This window comes from Symphodus melops (assembly GCF_947650265.1).
Source record: "Symphodus melops genome assembly, chromosome: 8".
Taxonomy (NCBI): domain Eukaryota; kingdom Metazoa; phylum Chordata; class Actinopteri; order Labriformes; family Labridae; genus Symphodus; species Symphodus melops.
Window position 1 is genome coordinate 5,912,087 of NC_136698.1, and position 16,979 is coordinate 5,929,065.

At 39.3% G+C, this 16,979-nt stretch overlaps 2 protein-coding genes across 3 annotated transcripts; one reads left to right on the forward strand and one right to left on the reverse strand.

Annotated features, from left to right (window-relative positions):
- The first annotated feature begins 240 nt into the window (after positions 1 to 240).
- Positions 241 to 4,422, forward strand: LOC306828325 (homeodomain-interacting protein kinase 1-like). The gene is made up of 11 exons (XM_079350707.1): positions 241 to 383; positions 1,062 to 1,296; positions 1,392 to 1,583; positions 1,896 to 2,077; positions 2,265 to 2,388; positions 2,489 to 2,611; positions 2,710 to 2,778; positions 2,894 to 3,081; positions 3,169 to 3,435; positions 3,692 to 3,933; positions 4,067 to 4,422. Exons 2-11 carry the CDS (start codon positions 1,090 to 1,092, stop codon positions 4,249 to 4,251), a joined length of 1,779 nt encoding a protein of 592 aa, XP_079206833.1. The 5' UTR covers positions 241 to 383; positions 1,062 to 1,089; the 3' UTR covers positions 4,252 to 4,422.
- A 3,728-nt stretch (positions 4,423 to 8,150) lies between these two features.
- Positions 8,151 to 16,976, reverse strand: LOC306828282 (fibronectin type III domain-containing protein 7-like). Of its 2 annotated transcripts, XR_013779716.1 has the most exons (16): positions 16,656 to 16,976; positions 16,295 to 16,485; positions 16,113 to 16,128; positions 15,749 to 16,009; positions 14,786 to 15,046; positions 13,356 to 13,616; positions 12,608 to 12,871; positions 12,271 to 12,525; positions 11,935 to 12,192; positions 11,370 to 11,624; positions 10,892 to 11,146; positions 9,450 to 9,710; positions 9,052 to 9,081; positions 8,902 to 8,939; positions 8,352 to 8,450; positions 8,151 to 8,291 (listed from the first exon to the last, which is right to left on the reverse strand). XR_013779716.1 is itself a non-coding variant. In XM_079350665.1 (15 exons), exons 2-14 carry the CDS (start codon positions 16,346 to 16,348, stop codon positions 8,908 to 8,910), a joined length of 2,463 nt encoding a protein of 820 aa, XP_079206791.1. In that variant the 5' UTR covers positions 16,349 to 16,485; positions 16,656 to 16,976; the 3' UTR covers positions 8,151 to 8,450; positions 8,902 to 8,907. The 2 variants fall into 2 exon arrangements, 1 of the variants encoding a protein (XP_079206791.1); XM_079350665.1 differs by having other exon boundaries at positions 8,151 to 8,450.
- Between the last annotated feature and the right edge of the window lie 3 nt (positions 16,977 to 16,979).

Sequence of the window (16,979 nt, forward strand, 5' to 3'; positions counted from 1 at the left end):
ATGTGGCCATTGGATTTTTTTTTTCATCCCATTAAATGAAAATGGAGCTGTTAAAAAATAAACTTAAAGGTAATGTATGTATGTTGGATTTTTTTAAAAACATAATACATTATATCATATAGGCCTACTTTAATTTTAAAATAAAACAGTTCTATAAGCTGCCGAAGGTTCTGTTCTTTTCTGTGACTTCATAATGAGGTTCCAGAACTCCATTACACTGAGAGGTTTCTTAAGACCTCGACGTCAACGTTTCTGCCATTTCAACCAAGTTTGCTGGCTGGATAACCTCAGAAGATTTTTTTTAAAACAACCTAAAAACGTCTGTTTTACATTGAAAATCAACCTGAAGCATCACTGACATTGCCGTCACCTTTGAAAGTCTCGTAAGTTGAACCAAATGTAAAGTCTTCCCACAGAGAAAAGCCTCAAAATGTTTCATGGAAATCTTGTTGAGTTTCAGAACTTGTTTTAGAAGTAAAATATTTAAAACTGAAAAAAGACATGAAACAGGTGAACTGATGAACTGTTTTAGTGACTGTTTTAGTATCTGCTACTATGTAGGAGATATTTTGCAGATAATTAGTCAAATCCTCGTTAATTTTTTCAGTTTATAGAAACATACATACGTTTTTTCATCTGTATTTTGAGATGGTTCATTTTGCAGGATGTGTTAACCTCAACATAAGAAAAGATAGAACAAATCAGTGGGATTAAAAGGGCCTAATAATCTGATTGTTTTCTGTGATTCATTCGTTCTTCTACTTTAATATAAGACGATATATATTTTTAAGGCATTTCCATAGTCAATATGATTTTTTTAAGGGTAGAAGTGTATAAATTTAGTTCATCTTACTTTCAGCTTTATCTGTAGATTATAATTAAATAATCATGAAGTACATTATATAGTATAAGATCATATTAAAGTTGATAAAACTAATAATGTGGCCTGGCAAAACCTGATGAATCTTGTGCCTTCACATCAACTTTTTTCTTTATCTGGCATCATGCACTGAGAGTGGAGACAAGACTTTATCTGAAGCATTTCTTCTCTGGTTGCTCAGGTTTGAGGAATCACCCATAAACTCCTAAATGACGATGGCTTGCAACACAAAGTTTAACGTGGTGGTAGGATGCCGGATCTCCTCCTACTCGTCCTCCTCACAGTACGAGGTTCAGGCTCTCTTGAAGAGCGGCTCCTTTGGGGATTTTCTCCAATGCAGAAACACAGCCACCAACAAAAGAGTGGCTTTAAAAGTCCTGAAAACCTGGAGACACACCAAGCAGGCAAAGAAGGAGGTGCAACAATGATTCTGTCTATCAAAGTTTCCCCTGTGTAATAAAAACTCAAAAACATGATGAATAACCTCTCTTAACATCTCGCTTTTCCACAGGTGGTCATCTTTCAAATGCTCAAAGAGCTCCAGGCTGACAAATTCAACATTGTCAGATGCAACGAGTCTTTCACCTTCAGACAACATTTCTGTGTGGTGTTTGAAAAACTGGACATCGATCTCTGTCAATTTTTGCACAAGAGACGTCATCAGCCTCTTAGTTTGATGGAGATCCGTCCCATTGTACAGCAGGTTGGTTTTTGTTAAACAATAGTTAAAACACAAACAGCGTTGCTGTGTGTTAAACAAGTGAACAAAAGTGTTCTGTGATTGTTTGTGTTATAGTTTTTTCTCAATTTGCAAGTGTTGATCAGGATGTTGATGTGTGATATTGCAAAATCTATCAAAGAGAAATATGTTTTTTATGTTTATATAACTATACATATTACAACTATTTCAGTTTCAGTCACAAGATTATCACATTATAGTTTAAATCATTTTTTTTTACAAAAACATACAGAATGAACACAGCCACATTAACCTCGATGTTATTGATGATTTTAGTTGGCTACTGCTCTGGACTTTCTGAAGACGGCAGGGATCATTCATGCTAACTTAAAGCCTTCTAATATAATGATGGTGGACCATGAACGACAGCCACTTAGAGTTAAAGTCATCGACTTCGGCATGGCTCTGAAAAATTCTGATGTACGCGCTGGTGCAACCCTGCAGAGTAAATGGTACAGGTGAGTGACTGACAGCACACCTGTTTGTCTGGGACAGATGTGTCAGAGAGGATCAAGGCAGTGCAACTCTGCACAATGGTGTCTAAAGATTTCACGTTTACATTGGAAAATTTGATTTTTTTTTTTTTTGTTCTCAGTGAGTCTTTGTATTTAGTCTTTGTCATGTGTTCTCGTCTGCTTGTGTCAGGGCTCCAGAGGTCATACTGGGAACTCCAATCAACGAATCCATTGATGTCTGGTCTCTAGGATGCATCGCTGCAGAAATGTTGATGAACTTCCCGTTGTTTCCTGGCTGTGACGAATATGATATGGTAGTAGCATTCCATAAGAGACACACAAAAAGTTGATTCCAACTTTATTTAAGTATATAAATATAAGGTATAGAAGTGTAACATGTCTCTGTGTCCACAGATGAAACATATCTACTACACCATTGGACACCCTGCTGAACACATGCTGAACTCGGCGGTGTACGCACAATACTTTTACTCGGTGAGATTTCCATCAATCGGACTCCCAATCTGGACATTTAGGGTAAGATTGTTAACTTTCATTGAGCTTCAGTGTTTTATTCTGTTAGTCATTGTTATTGTATTTAGGATTAACTTGAAAATTCAAATTTCTCCTTTAAGCCAACACTTGAGGAGAAAAGGTTTAGCCTTTACCCACGCACGCTGACCAGCCTGAGCGACCTGGTGAAGGTAGGATGTCTCATTTAGAAAAAAGGGTTTTCAAACATAAACATTAAGACACATAAATACAAAAAAAGAAAACCTTCAGATCTTCTAACTGATGGTTTTTATGTGTGTGATCCAGTACAAGGTGTCTCCTAACCTCTCCTGGGAAGATAACAGAGCTGACGAATGCGACCGGGCCATCTTTGTCGACCTGCTGACACAGACTATGAAGGTGGACTGTGCTGAAAGAATAACACCGTCAGGAATTCTTCAACACTCGTTTATAACCATGAGCCACCTTGTTGGCACTTTTGACCATAGTGCATAGTAAGTGTGTGTTCAGATTCAGCATGTTTTATCTCTGTGCTGATACACACATCAGGATGTTTGACTCAGTGATTGGTTACCTTTCAGTGTGGCGTCAGGCGTGGAGATGCTGAACGTCTGTAAGAACGCAAGCTCTGATGAAGGCCAGGATGACGCTCAGGAGACTTTGATGGAGGTTGCCTCGACCAGTACAGCTGGGCCCGCCCCCCACAGTGGTCCTGAAGAGGGTCACTCTGATAGGCCGAGTGGCAGCAGGAAGCAGACCTGCCCACAGAGCACCCATACTTCTGATAGATACAACCAATCACAGAAGAGAGAAAGGGGCTATGAAGATAATACAAAGTGTGGCAACAGGTAATTTTTTATAAAAAAAATAAATCCTTTATTGATTATTTTCTGATCCTGACGAACAGTTTGACATTTTTAAAAATACTTTTATGTTGTTAAACCTTCATCAACAAAACCCTAGCATTGACCAAAAGAAAACTGTAAGAAGTCGAGGAGAAAAATACTTGCAGCATGTACTGATATGACTAAAATCATCATCCAGTCGTCCATTTAGGCTGTTATGATTTAACAATTGGCTTGCTGTTGATCTGTTGCTTCAAAGATTCAAGAAATTCAAACAAGGCCACGATCAAGACAGAAGCTCACATACCAGCCTCATGAGGAAAAGAATGAATGAATCCCATGAAGCATCACAGACGGAGTCACCCGGGAAAACAAACCAACAGAAGTCAGAGCAGCAGAAAAGACAGAGAGACGATGCTGATGAGTGCACAACCTCAGGGCCAAGCTCTCCTACACAGAGGAGGAGAAACCTTCGGCAGCAACTGAGTAACAGCATCAATCGTAAGTAAAGACTGAAATACTTTGATATTATGGTCCCTTTAAAGAGAAAAGTTAGACATGCGTCTAATTTGTGTTGTATTCGTTTAAGTTTGTTGTAAAATCAAACATCTTATCTTTTGAACATCATTTATAGAAGTGTTCAGTTGCAAAGAAGAAGTGTGGACCAACTTTGAGCCGTTGGGTAACACCAAGAATAGGAAGAAGGCCTGTAAAGAAGCTTCTGCCTCCAATAAAGAAAGAGCCACCCATTCAAATAGAACAAGTCCGCAAGAGGAGAAGAGAAAACCTACTGATGGACATGATCACTTAAAACACTGACGCCACATCTCTCCTGTCAGACAGACAAACTGTAAAGAGCAAAGAGCTGGACTCTCATCTTCATTTTATTAGTTCTTCTGTATGCTTGCTTTTGTCTTTGTCTTAGAAAGCTGTTTGATTTGTTAAACAGCTTTTGATTGAACAATAAAACAAAAAAACAAAGCTCATTTATCTCTCTCTCTCTCCTTCTTTCTTCCTGCTGCGGCTCATCATGGTCGTTTACTTTAAGTATTAACCAACCAGTTTTTTTTTTTCATGATGCTAATATTTTAACTTTAAATCAGTCACTCAGCCAGTTTTGTCGAGTCAGTATAGATTTGTTGTGCACCTCTTCCTCCCCATTCACTTCCACTACACAGCATCAAATGTGCAGTTTGAGCACCTGTCAGGGACAAATTCATTATCATACAAAATTCAAAACTTGAATCGATTACGACTGTAATTTGTTACTTTCAATACCTGGATTTCAGATGGGATTACAGCGCAAAAGGATAAATCAAAGCTCACCTACAACTTCATATCAGATAAGCTCTCAGGATACAGACAGTTTAAACACAGTTTTAAGGTTTTCATTTTAAATTTTCTTTGAATAAACCATTTAGGCTATTGTTTTTTTAAATATTTGTTTTGGGGCTTTTACAGGTAGGACCTTTATTAAGAGACAAGACTGGACAGTGAAGTCAGGGAGACTATGGGTATGACATGCTCGATAGGAGCCACAGGTCGGATTTGAACCCTTTCTGCCCAGTTTGAGGACTATAACCTCCATACATGAATCATTTATTAGCTTTAATCTGTTTTTCAGGAAAAGAGACTTCAACTGACTTCAACAATATCAAAAGAAATCTTTATGTTTATGTTAAAGTATGTTGGCCATGCAAGGTCCCAATGAGGCGAATTAATAAAATCAAACAACATCACTTCTTTTACCAACACTGAGAGGTTACATAAGCTGCTTAAAGACACTCCTACATTGGGTGGGAAGCTATCCCATATCTTTGTGTCAATCCAAAAGACTCGTCTTTGGCTGAGTCATAGTCCATGTTTCACTGTGAATAGCAACTATTCCCCACTGAGATCGGCCGCAGTGTCTTAACTGATAACCTATACTGTTTACAGGAAAACCAGAACTATGCCTTTGTGTTTTAAGGGACGTGAGCCAACTGAAACTTGTGTTGTGAAAAGGATGGGCAGGGCGGCACATGCGCCTGGGATGGGTGCCCTGTGAGTCCAGGAGATGGGAGCGGTTTAAGAAGCGGTTTGAACACCAAATCTGAAATCCGTTAGGCTTTTGTTTTCCAATGTTGAAATGTGATACACAACAAGATACCTTGAGGGATCAAAAATGTTTTTCCCTTGTTAGACACAATTAGGCTCTGCATCTAATGTTGCTGAGGTGCTCTTAATCTCCTGTAGAGACGAACAACATGAGGGACAGACAACAGCTGCTTGTACCTTTGATATCTATGAAACTGCTCCAGTGTTTTTAACAAATTGCCTCTATGATGTACGGACACTGCGATCACCATGACGATTTTAGTAAGGACAACCTGCTCTGCTTCCTGAGCCACACCTGTATTTTGCATGTCAGGAAATGCTTGAGGCAACAAAAGAAGTTTACAGTGCTGGTGGTTTATCTGACACATTTGTGTGTGTTTTTTTTAAATAACTAGTCCTGTAACATTACATTACATACAGACATGAATACTCCTTTTTCCTATTCGCCTGTTGAGGCCCCTTGGATAATGTCTCAACATACTCTACGATCATTGTCTTCGGGTTGGATTAAGTTTCATTTCGATTTAGAACCCAAAACTTTTCTCTGATTTCATACGGTTCAATAAACCAAGCCTAGACCACATGGTGGACATGGGTTTTTGTTATTGATAATCAAAGCTGTTAGCATTAGTCAGTGGGAGGTTTCAGGCATGTTATTCATAGGCAAACCTATTTTTTTACCGAAATGAAACCAGGAAGTGAAATCTGATACAAAAAAGTAGTGAGTCAATAAAAAGGCTAACAGATATGACCCAGCACTTTTTACCATCATGTCCAAGGCTCAGGTAAACCTCATTCATATTGTGAAAAAAACACATTTAAGTTAAACTCAAACAACAAAACTGATGTTTGGGATTTTTTTATTGATTGAAATATGCACCCGGTTTATTAAGACACAGGGAAACATACTCCAGTTAAAAACATCCTTCAGAAAGTATAACAGCTGGAGACGTTTCATTACATGAAGAGAAACACAGATGCCACTTATCATCAGGAGGCTTCCTAGTTGGGGCAAAAACTAGAAGATTATTTTTAATTTGGTCAATTCATCAAGTAATAACTCCTGAGAGTGAGGCCAATATGTTCTTCACATTGTTAACAATGTACCTGGAGGACAATATTACTTTGAGGTTTTTTGTCAATGTGTAAATCTGTCAGCACTCAACAAAGTCAATTCATATACCTTCATCCGACTTTCACTGGTTGCTTAAATGAATTACCGTAAATTCCGTACTATTGAGCGCACCTGGATATAAGCCGCACCGGCTAAAAATAAGTAAATAAATGTATTTGTACATATATAAGCCGCACTTGATTATAAGCCGCAGGTGTCCACGCTATAACAAGAGCTATTTACACAGACGTAGGCTACCGGTAACATCCGCAAATACTGTAGCGTCCGTACGGACGTTAAAGGACGACGAGAGCGTTCAAATAATAACTTTTAATAACCCGATCACTGTCGGCCGTGACCACGCCGTTTACAGCAGAGAGCAACACATAACTTGCCGTAACAATCCAACTCTCTCCCCCAGCGTTCTCTCATACAGCCACTCAACACGTTCGCGCTGGTGCATTCACTGACTCTCCACATAATCGGAATTATGAACACATTATCAACTACTGACTTTACAACATGAACCGTTACAATACGAAGCCTAGCCGACGGTGTCTGTAACACGGCTGATGAAAAAGATGACCGTAATATATTTCACAAGAAAAAGTCCATCCATTCACTGCCTCAGAATGACTTCATTACTCACTTCCTCAGTCTCTGTTGTCGCTGTCAGTGTCATCTTAACGTGCAGCAGCTCTGTTAGCTTCTTTGACAGCCAGGTCGATCGCCTTTAACTTGAAAGCTGCATCATATGTATTTCTCCGTGTGTTTTCCATCATGAGGGTGCGTGCATGAAGCGCAAAATGACTGATATTAAGATCCGACGTGACGAAGTCAAATGTTTTTGCGGCAGAAGCTCATTGTCCCCCATAAAAAATCCATGCATTAGCCGCACCGGAGTAGAAGCCGCAGTGCTCGAAGTGTGAGAAAAAAGTAGCGGCTTATAGTCCGGAATTTACGGTAAATGTTTACTTGTTGTTTTTGGGTCAAATATTTTATCAGCTCCACTTTGAATAAAGGCCACGATATTCACCATAAAGTAGTCGCTTATTAGCATGCTAATTAGTAGTTCATTGGCGGCTTATTATTCATTATTGATCCCTTAGGACCTTCTTGGTGACTATAATCTATACTTAGTAGGCTTTTAACTAAGAGTTTGCCCTCTGTACCATCTTAATGACTGCTCATTGGTAGTAAGTTATTCAGTTGTTGAACTTGAATTATGATCTTCATGTGCTTTGCTTAGTTTGGCTGAAGTGAGAAAAATAACATTAACATTATAATACATGTTCAACAACTTCCTAACTTACAATCAAAGAGTAATTAGGAGGTAATTAGGGGGAACATATTATCTATAAATCATGGTTTAAGAATAGGATACTAATAAGGGTTAAATAATGACTACTAAGCCAGCTAATTATATTAGCATGCTAATAAGCCACTACTTAATGCTGAAGACTGTGACCTTAATTTAAAACGTGATGCCATTGTAGCAGATTTTTTTTCCTCAATATGTTTTTTTTGTTTCAAGATACACATGATAAGCAACACATAAAACATATTAACAGGAATAGTTGAGGGTGATAGTGGCACACGGGCCTAATTCATGAGGTTTTTTTCAGAGGCCAGTTTAAAATATGTATTTCTCATTATTCATCATATAATCAGCGTCAAGTGTCATTTTCAAATGGCAATTATTTTTAACAGTTCTTTTATTCAGGTTAGGTTATTGTTGTGACGTTGTGATGTAGGAGCAGGAGGAGGACCACGAGGGGACGGAGTTGTGAGTTCACTGGAGAAGAAGCTGTAAAAAAAAAAAAAAAAACATTAGTTACAGTTGTGTTATGTTTCAAAATTTGTTGTTTACCTAAATAACCCTGCACATAATGTAGCACATTTAAATTAGTTTAAGTAGGCTGATTAATGCAGGTTATTTTTACATGGTCAGTGGAGGGAAACATCAATACACTGACGTGGGATGATGTTGTAAACAACAACAAATTAGCTGTACTCTTACATTAGATAAAATAAACGGTTTATGGCGAAGAAAAACAACGATTGCCCTCACTTTAAATTAATTTATGTCTTGTCTATGTTGCTCTTTAAGTGTTAGTATTAGATCACTTAAGTGTCATACACACTTATTTTCCATTATACTAGACAAACTAGAACAAATCTTCAACATATCTTTCACCGCTCTAATATAATGAACCACTGAGCTAAGCTTCCAAATCAGATGTAAAATATTGACTTACATCATATCAGTCCACACTTCTCTTCCCTCTATAAATCACTGCGAAAGAAAAGGTTACATGTCATTTAAAAAATCAAGGAGAAAGTCGTTGCAACTCATGGCTGGTTGGACTTTAAACAGACACATTTGACATTCAGGGTGCTATACTCACCTGTGCTTATGTTGTTCCCTGTGCAGGTGACTGAAAGAGAAAGAAACACAAGAAAGTCAAATTCACTAAATATGTTGTTTTCAATATTATTAACTGTTCAGATGCTTTACAGTAGTTAAAGTTTACAGTAGTTCCTAATAACATGAATGTTTAATATGATTCTGAATAAAGCTGCAAATTATATTGACATAATGATGAACAACTGTTTAAACTATAAAGATTTTTAGATCCTGTAAATTCTTTAAATGAAACACCATGAAAACCATCTGGACATAGATGACAGCATGATCAGAAGAACAACTTTTTTTTAACTCATAAAATTCACTTCAAAAGGAGAGCAAAACGCGGAGAAGCAAATATTACGCCCTTGAAATGAATGTGAAAGCTCAGTGTCATACCTGAGTAGAGTCTCTGGGAGCAGAACTCGACTTTGCTGCCCTCTGCTGTGAGCGGAGCCACCACTACATTATAAACGTCTCCACACTGGATGTTGCTAATGTCACAGCTGTTCTCCCCTGGAGACGCCGTGCAGGTGTAGTTGTTGCTCGTGCCTGTCATGTCTGTGACGTAGGTGTGGCTGCTACCAGCGCTGCGCCAGTGCACACGCAGGGAGTTACCGGCCATCCTGTAGAGCCGGACACCTGATGGACAGCACGCACCTGAGAGAGAGAGAGAGAGAGAGAGAGAGAGAGAGAGAGAGAGAGAGAGAGAGAGAGAGAGAGAGAGAGAGAGAGAGAGAGAGAGAGAGAGAGAGAGAGAGAGAGAGAGAGAGAGAGAGAGAGAGAGAGAGAGAGAGAGAGAGAGAGAGAGAGAGAGAGAGAGGAGATGAGGAAATGATGTGGCTTTATTATCTTGTAGTTACCTGTATGTATGTGCATATTTCAAAATGTAATAATAGGATGTGATTTTAGAGATAGTTAGGAAGATAGACTTATTCTGTGTTTTACTGTAAATCTTTTACTTTCACTTTTCATCACTGACAAAAAGACTAACAATCTCAACAATGAGAGGAGCAAGATGGACAACAAACACACCCAACCCAGAGATCTGGTCGTATGAATCCAGTGCCCTCTGGTGGACACACTGTGAAATAAGCACTTCAACATGTCTGAAGTATTTCAGGTATAACTTTTTGTAAATGGTAAATGGACTAGAGCTTGTATCACCTACACATTCACACACTGATGATGACAGAGGCTGCTAAGTAAAGTGACCATCAGAAGTATCTAATTACTTTTATATACATTTACACTCCATCGACGGTGTAGGTATCTTTCCCAGATGATATGAGACATGCATCTGCAGGAGCCAGGAATCTAACCACCAACCCTCCAGTGGAGAGACGACCGACTCTACCAGCTGAGCCTCAAACGCTGCTTTGAGCCAACTATCGAAGGGCATCTTTCTTTCTCATCATTTAAAATTGAAAATAGAAATGTTGCCTTAGCTTTTAGCTTTTAAACACTTTTAAAAAGTAAATTAAGAAGTATAATTTACATCTCAAGCTCACAAATCGTAACTCCCTTAAGTTTAAATTATCCCTGTAAATTACAAAACTCATAATTGAGAATAGCATGAATACGAGGTGGAACATACCTCAAATAATAATGTTATGTTATTAAAGTAAAATGTGTGAACAGTAAATAAATCCTGTTTGTGGATGTGTAAAAGCTCTCTCTTCTGCTATAGATCTTATAGGTTTCAAATATCTAAAGTTTGACTCCGATCATGTTCATAAAAATATGAACAAAATGATGCATTTGTAGTTGTGGTTGCTTTGCGTAATAAATGAAAGTTCACAACATTATTTTGTGGTCGCAGAGTAATGACGGTTACTTACTGGATGAGAAGCCCTGATAGGAGCAGTTGGACATGCGCCCGCTGTGGCTGTACGCCTCCATGGTGACGGTGTAGTTTGTGCCACAGGTGATGCACCCCATGAGGCAGTGGGAGTCCTGGGTGTGGCAGCGGGCGTGACCACGTGGTGATGTCAGAGAAGTGATGAAAGAATGCGCCCCTTTGGCTTGAGACCAAGAGACGTTGGTAATAGCCTGAGTCACCTGATCCACGGTGAGAGTCTGAGGACAGCACGGCTCTGTAAATAAAAGATTCGAAATACAAAACATGTGAACCAAATATACGTCCTGTATCTGTGTAAATCGATACATCAGTTTTTATTTCTTTCTACAGTGATGTGGGCGAGGTTCATAGAGAAATGAAAGTTGCAGGATATTCATCCTAAGTTTTCTACTAACTAAATTTACACAACTATGTGCTGCTTCTTTTGCCTGAGTAACAGAGCTCCACCAACCACTCACCTGTCTCTAGAGAGTCTGAGTAGCTGGGTAAACTCTGACCCGTGGAGCTTGTTGCAATGACGCTGACTTCGTAGGTGGAGCCACAGGGTAGGCCGGTGATGTCACAGCTGTTTCCGATGGTATTGCAGGAGTGTCTGTCATCAGCTCCGATGGCACTCACAGTGTAAGTAGCTGCACGGTTGTTTGACGTCCAGCTGACGGTGACGCAGGAGGAATTTTTGGGATTCAGCATCAGATTCGTCGGCATGCAGGGTGCTCATTAGAAGAAGGAAAGAAGAATTTCAAATTGTCTGACGTTACTGAGTGTGTCCATACCTTTAAGTTTCTTTAGATACATTTTCCTCTGTCTAATTCTTTTCACTTAAAAGTTTTTTTTAAACTAGTTTTAATTTAAGAAATTAAATGTAAGTAATCCATTGTTCAATTTATTGTTCAGTCAAGATTTTATTTGACTAAATATTGTAGCAGAAAAGCAAAAGGATATGTGTATAGACAATTTGCATATAATCAGGCTGAAATATAATGGATGTTTGCTGGATGCATTTATTTTGTAAAGATTTTGAACCTGTGTCCTTGGTGTGAGCCTTGCATGCACGATTGCACCCGCTGATGTCATTGCAGGGTGTCACGACCACGCTGTAGGAGGTGTCGCAGCTGAGGTCAGAGAGAGCACACACAGGCGCCGTGTCGTTACACCGGATGACCTCTGAACTGTCCACGGCCCGAGTCTCGTACAGCTCCGCCCCCCGCGAGGCCGTCCACGTGATCTCCAGAGTGTCAGTGCTCACCGCAGAGACAGATACTCCCTCTGGACAACAAGGCACTAAAAACAAATAGGAGTAATATCTATAAAATCAATCCCATAAAGAATTTTACAACATGCCCCTCTCGAGCTACTTACAGGTGGTGTGGTTGAGAATCTCTCCCTGAGGACTGCTGCCCGCCTGGTTAAAGGCGAATACAGACATCAGGTATGTGTAGCCACACAGACAGTCGTATGTGCAGTTGACGCTGGTGGTGTTGCAGATCTCCTCGCTGCCGTCTCCTCTCTTGATGAAGGCCTGATAGCTGTCAGCGTGAGCCACAGTGTCCCACGTCAGCGTACAGTTTCCTTCTGAGGACTCAGAGAGAGCCAGAGACTCTGGAGGGCAAGGGTCTGACGGTGCAAGGATTTTAGTTGTTTACTGACAGTGTGTTAAGGGAGAAATTGAACCACATCAGACCTGCTCTATACTCACAGGTGATAAACAGGATGGGGTTTGTTGGATACCCGGGCCCAGCCTCATTTGAAGCAGTCACCTGAATGCTGTGTACCTCCGCACAGCTCACTGCTGGCAGGATGCAGGTGCTGGATGTGCTGTTACACTCGAGGTTCCTGTCACTCGTAGCTTGGAACTCAATAGATCCGTAGACATCCTGATCAAGTTCCCAGGACACAGAGAGTCCAGCCGCGCCATTACTCATCACCATGGAGACGTTTACAGAAGAAGGTGATGGAGGTCCTGTTGACAATAGACAAATCTTCAGACGAATCAAACATACATACACATGAACACATCTTTCAAAACAGTGAAAAACACAAGCAGATATAATCTTAGATCTCTGTTTGTACGGCCAATCTGGAACGAGAAGTAGCAAAACAAATAAACCCAAACTAAAGTCAATAAAACATTTCCAAATAAAGCATAAACTGTCTGATAGTTTGAAGAAGGACAATATTGTCACTGCTGGTTCTTTTTGTCTTATACTTCACATTAAATATCAAATATCTGTTTGCACTGCAGTACCTATAAAAAATAACACGTTCATACATGGACGTGGGACATTTTAAGGAGTTTTGTCCACACCTTTAACAATGAAGGAATAGCTCTTGGTATTGAAAACGAAAGCTGTCAGATAGAGCTCTCCAATAAAAGGTCAAAAGACAAATATAAAACAAGTATTTCAACAGATCACTTCACATGTAGAGGTGTTTCAGTGCCTTACGTGTTGTCTGGTTGATGTAAAGACTTCCCTCTCCCTGTCGACCCTCCAGGTCCCAGGCGAAACCTCTGACAATGTAGAGTGAGCCGGCATCCAGGCCATTGATGGTGAAATTGGTGCCGGAGGTGTTGTGCTTCACCTCACTGTTGGAGCCAAACTTGTACACAGACAGGGAGTACTGGACAGCGTGAGCGACAGGGGCCAAAGACACTGAGATGCTGTCATTGCTGAGAGAGGAAGTGGACAGCTGAGGAGGAGGCAAAACTGTGGAGGAGATAAAATAATATTATACACATTAAAAAATAAGAAATACTACAAACCCAAACCCCAAAGATTCTTTTGGAAAGTACCTTTTGGGGCTTCAATTTGTTCCGCTCCTATCTCAAAAGGTATTTTGTCCCTATAGGGAACATTCCTGCACTAAAAACGTGGATTTTGAATCAGATGTATCATTTTAAATACTTTAGATGTTGGTGGTATATTTGGACATTCATTAATAATATAGGTTGTATCAAGTGCTGAGGATCCTAAATGAGTCAGGTTTCAAGTAAGTGAAGTCTCATAGCATTGAAACAAGTTGTCATTGTTGTGTGCTGTGTCCAAAGAGTCTAAATCCAGTCGTCTTCAATTCCAAAGATTTTAATGTCAATATTGTCTTTGCTTCAGACACTGTGAAAGTCCCTACTTTCTTGTTTGCAGTTTGGTGAAATGCTCCTCTTTGGTTGTGTGGACTTAAATTCAGAAGTGAAACTTCATTTTGCTGTTTTTCTTTGACATGTAACTGAAAAGTATTTGTTTAACATATGTTTTTAAGTTTAGTCAGTCATTTCTATCAAAGATATATTAAAGTAAATCTAACCAATTAGTTTAGTCTGCTTTAGTGGAGATAAAATCAAATCAGAGGTGAATAATGTCAAACAGTAAAAAAAAACAACCAAAAAAAAAACAAAACCATATTGCAACTCTCATATGTTCATTTTGTCTCATGTGGATCAGATGTTTTCCCCCTGTGGGAGTGAAGGTGAGAGGGGGATTTTCTCAGGAAGAGGTCAACTTATTGTGTTGTCATACAAGGGTCAGGTACAGTTACCACTGATAAAGAAGGGGCCCTGAGGGGGCTGCTGATGCATCTATAAGACTTTCACAAACTAACACTAACACTGGCTTTGACTGACAGTAATATGTGTACACTTTCAGTCAGGGTCATGTATACAGTGGCCACACTGTGGGACAATGAGGCGGATTAAATGACTTCTCCAGGGCAGAGGTACAGATGAGAAAGAACTCTGTGTTTCTCAATGAATGTGTGACTCGTCTCTGGTCCTAAACCAGTCCCCAGATGTTATCTCGAAGGTAACTTTATGTGGCTGCCAGCTGATGGAGTAGAAACACCTAAAAAACACAAACAATGATAATTGGAATAACGAGAGTACCTGTCTTTGCAGTAACGGGGAAAGACGGCTGGCTGCGGCCTCCGCTGTTCTCCGCCATGATGCTCAGCGTGTACTCAGTATACGGTGTGAGGTTATGAATCTCAGCGGGCGACGAGTACACTACGTCTTCTCTGTGGAAACCATTGCTGTCTTGGACTCGTATGACGTAAGATGTAGCTCCGGCCCTCAAGCTGAACTCGGCCATCAAGGTTGTGCTGTCCTTCGGCTTCACAGTCTGAATGGGATCCATCATCTCAGGAGCTTCAGTAAACATAATGTGTTTAGAAAACACTCAAGAAAATGTACAACTGAACTCAAAATAGGACTATTTTGGCAGTGAGATGTGGGGATCCATCATAGTCCCTTGAGGATGAGTTTGGGGAAACCATACTGGTTATGACAACAAGAAATTCCCTTTTAGGACGATGTATTTCCATCAAAGTTAAGAGGAGCTGATATCAGAGCAGAGACATCATCTACAAAAAGGATAAAATACTTTAATTAAAACTTTAATTTTAAGATTTCAGACGTGACATCAAGAGTATCCTCCTTATTACTGTACCCACAACTTCTTTCAAGGATGACGAAAGGGGAATGAAATCTGAGAAAACCACACACTGGAAACACCAAAATGTTTCATCCCAATTATGAGAGAATAACAATTGTTCCATATTGTCCAACAAATCTGAGTAAATTATTGCCTTTAAAATCACAATTTAGTTATTCTATGGAATCCACATTTTTTCTACCTATGTTTTTTGTGTGTGGTGACAATGAATTATTGTGCCAGCCGCTTACAAAAACTGTTTAAGTTTTAAAACTTGTTTTCAAACAGAATCAAACATATACAACAATTGATTATATGTCAAACAGCGTTTTTTGACGGAAAACTTTAAAAAACAATGCAACAGTAAGTAAGCATTGTGGTTAAACAGTACAGGTATGAAGGGAAGTAGAACTTACCTGATGATGAGTCAAGAGAAGCAGTGCTCAGGACGTTTTGAGAATTGTCCAGAGCTTCGACTGTGAAGGTGTACAACACATTTGGGGACAGAGAGTTGATGGAGCCCATCACTGTGTTCGGACCAAATGTTGCAAAGGCGATGGGGCTGTTAGGTGAGCTTTTGGGAGCGACGATGATCTTGTATGAGCTGGCTCCGGTGTACCTGGTCCATCTGAGAATAACAGACTTGGATGTTGCTGAAAACACGGTAAGCTTGATATCTGATGGAAGAGATGTATAACATAATCAAAGTTTGTGTCTTCATTTTCATGGATGAAAATTATGAGTTATTGAGTAAGATCAGTATGATGAAAGAGAACATACCTGATGTGGATGCAGCCTGGAAATATTGAACATAAAATATTATTAGCAGTTGGATAAATCACAGTTACTACAAACTACTACTTCTAAGGTTATTTTCTGTTACATTAAGTTCTTCCCCCTTCTTAATATGTTCCACTTTTAAAATAAGTTATCTGTTAAAATTAATTATTCCATTACTGTACCTTTGAAAATATGCCCAGCAGGACAAAAATCCCCATCCACTTCATAGCGGCCATTCTCCTCGTCTATCTCTTAAAACACTTCTGTTACTGGTTTTCTCACTCTGTATGCTGCAACCTCTGACTCTTGTTTTACCTATTTTAACATAGCTGATGTCCATGCAGGCTGAAATACATGCATCGGGCTCCTCCCACTGAAAAAAACAGTCCAGTTAAAGTGGAGCATGCAGATGTCCTTGGGGCATGGTACAGGTTTAAGAGAAGGGAACTGTATCTAGAGACATGATACTCGATATGCAAGGATGTAGTGAAGATATGGCAGAATATGAACTTAATCGGGGTCTGGTCAGGAAATGGGACATACCTTACTAAAGGCCTTAAACCAGATCCTTTGACACTAAAGTGTTAGAATGAATAAATTAATTTTCTTATTTCACCTACAAGCCAAGAACAAAAAAAATGCTCTAAATAAAATGGTTCTAACTAATGAGGAACTCAATGTAAGCAATCTGACTGAGAATAAGTTTAATTAAAAAAGTCTGCAATGTCTGTAATTACAGAATTATAAGGCGCTAACACGTTGAATTTATTATTTTTTATTACTATTTAATTAGATTTTTTTAATCTTTTTTTTTATTTATTTTTTATCATTTTGACTTCAATTCAAATCGTTTAAGATAGTAAATCA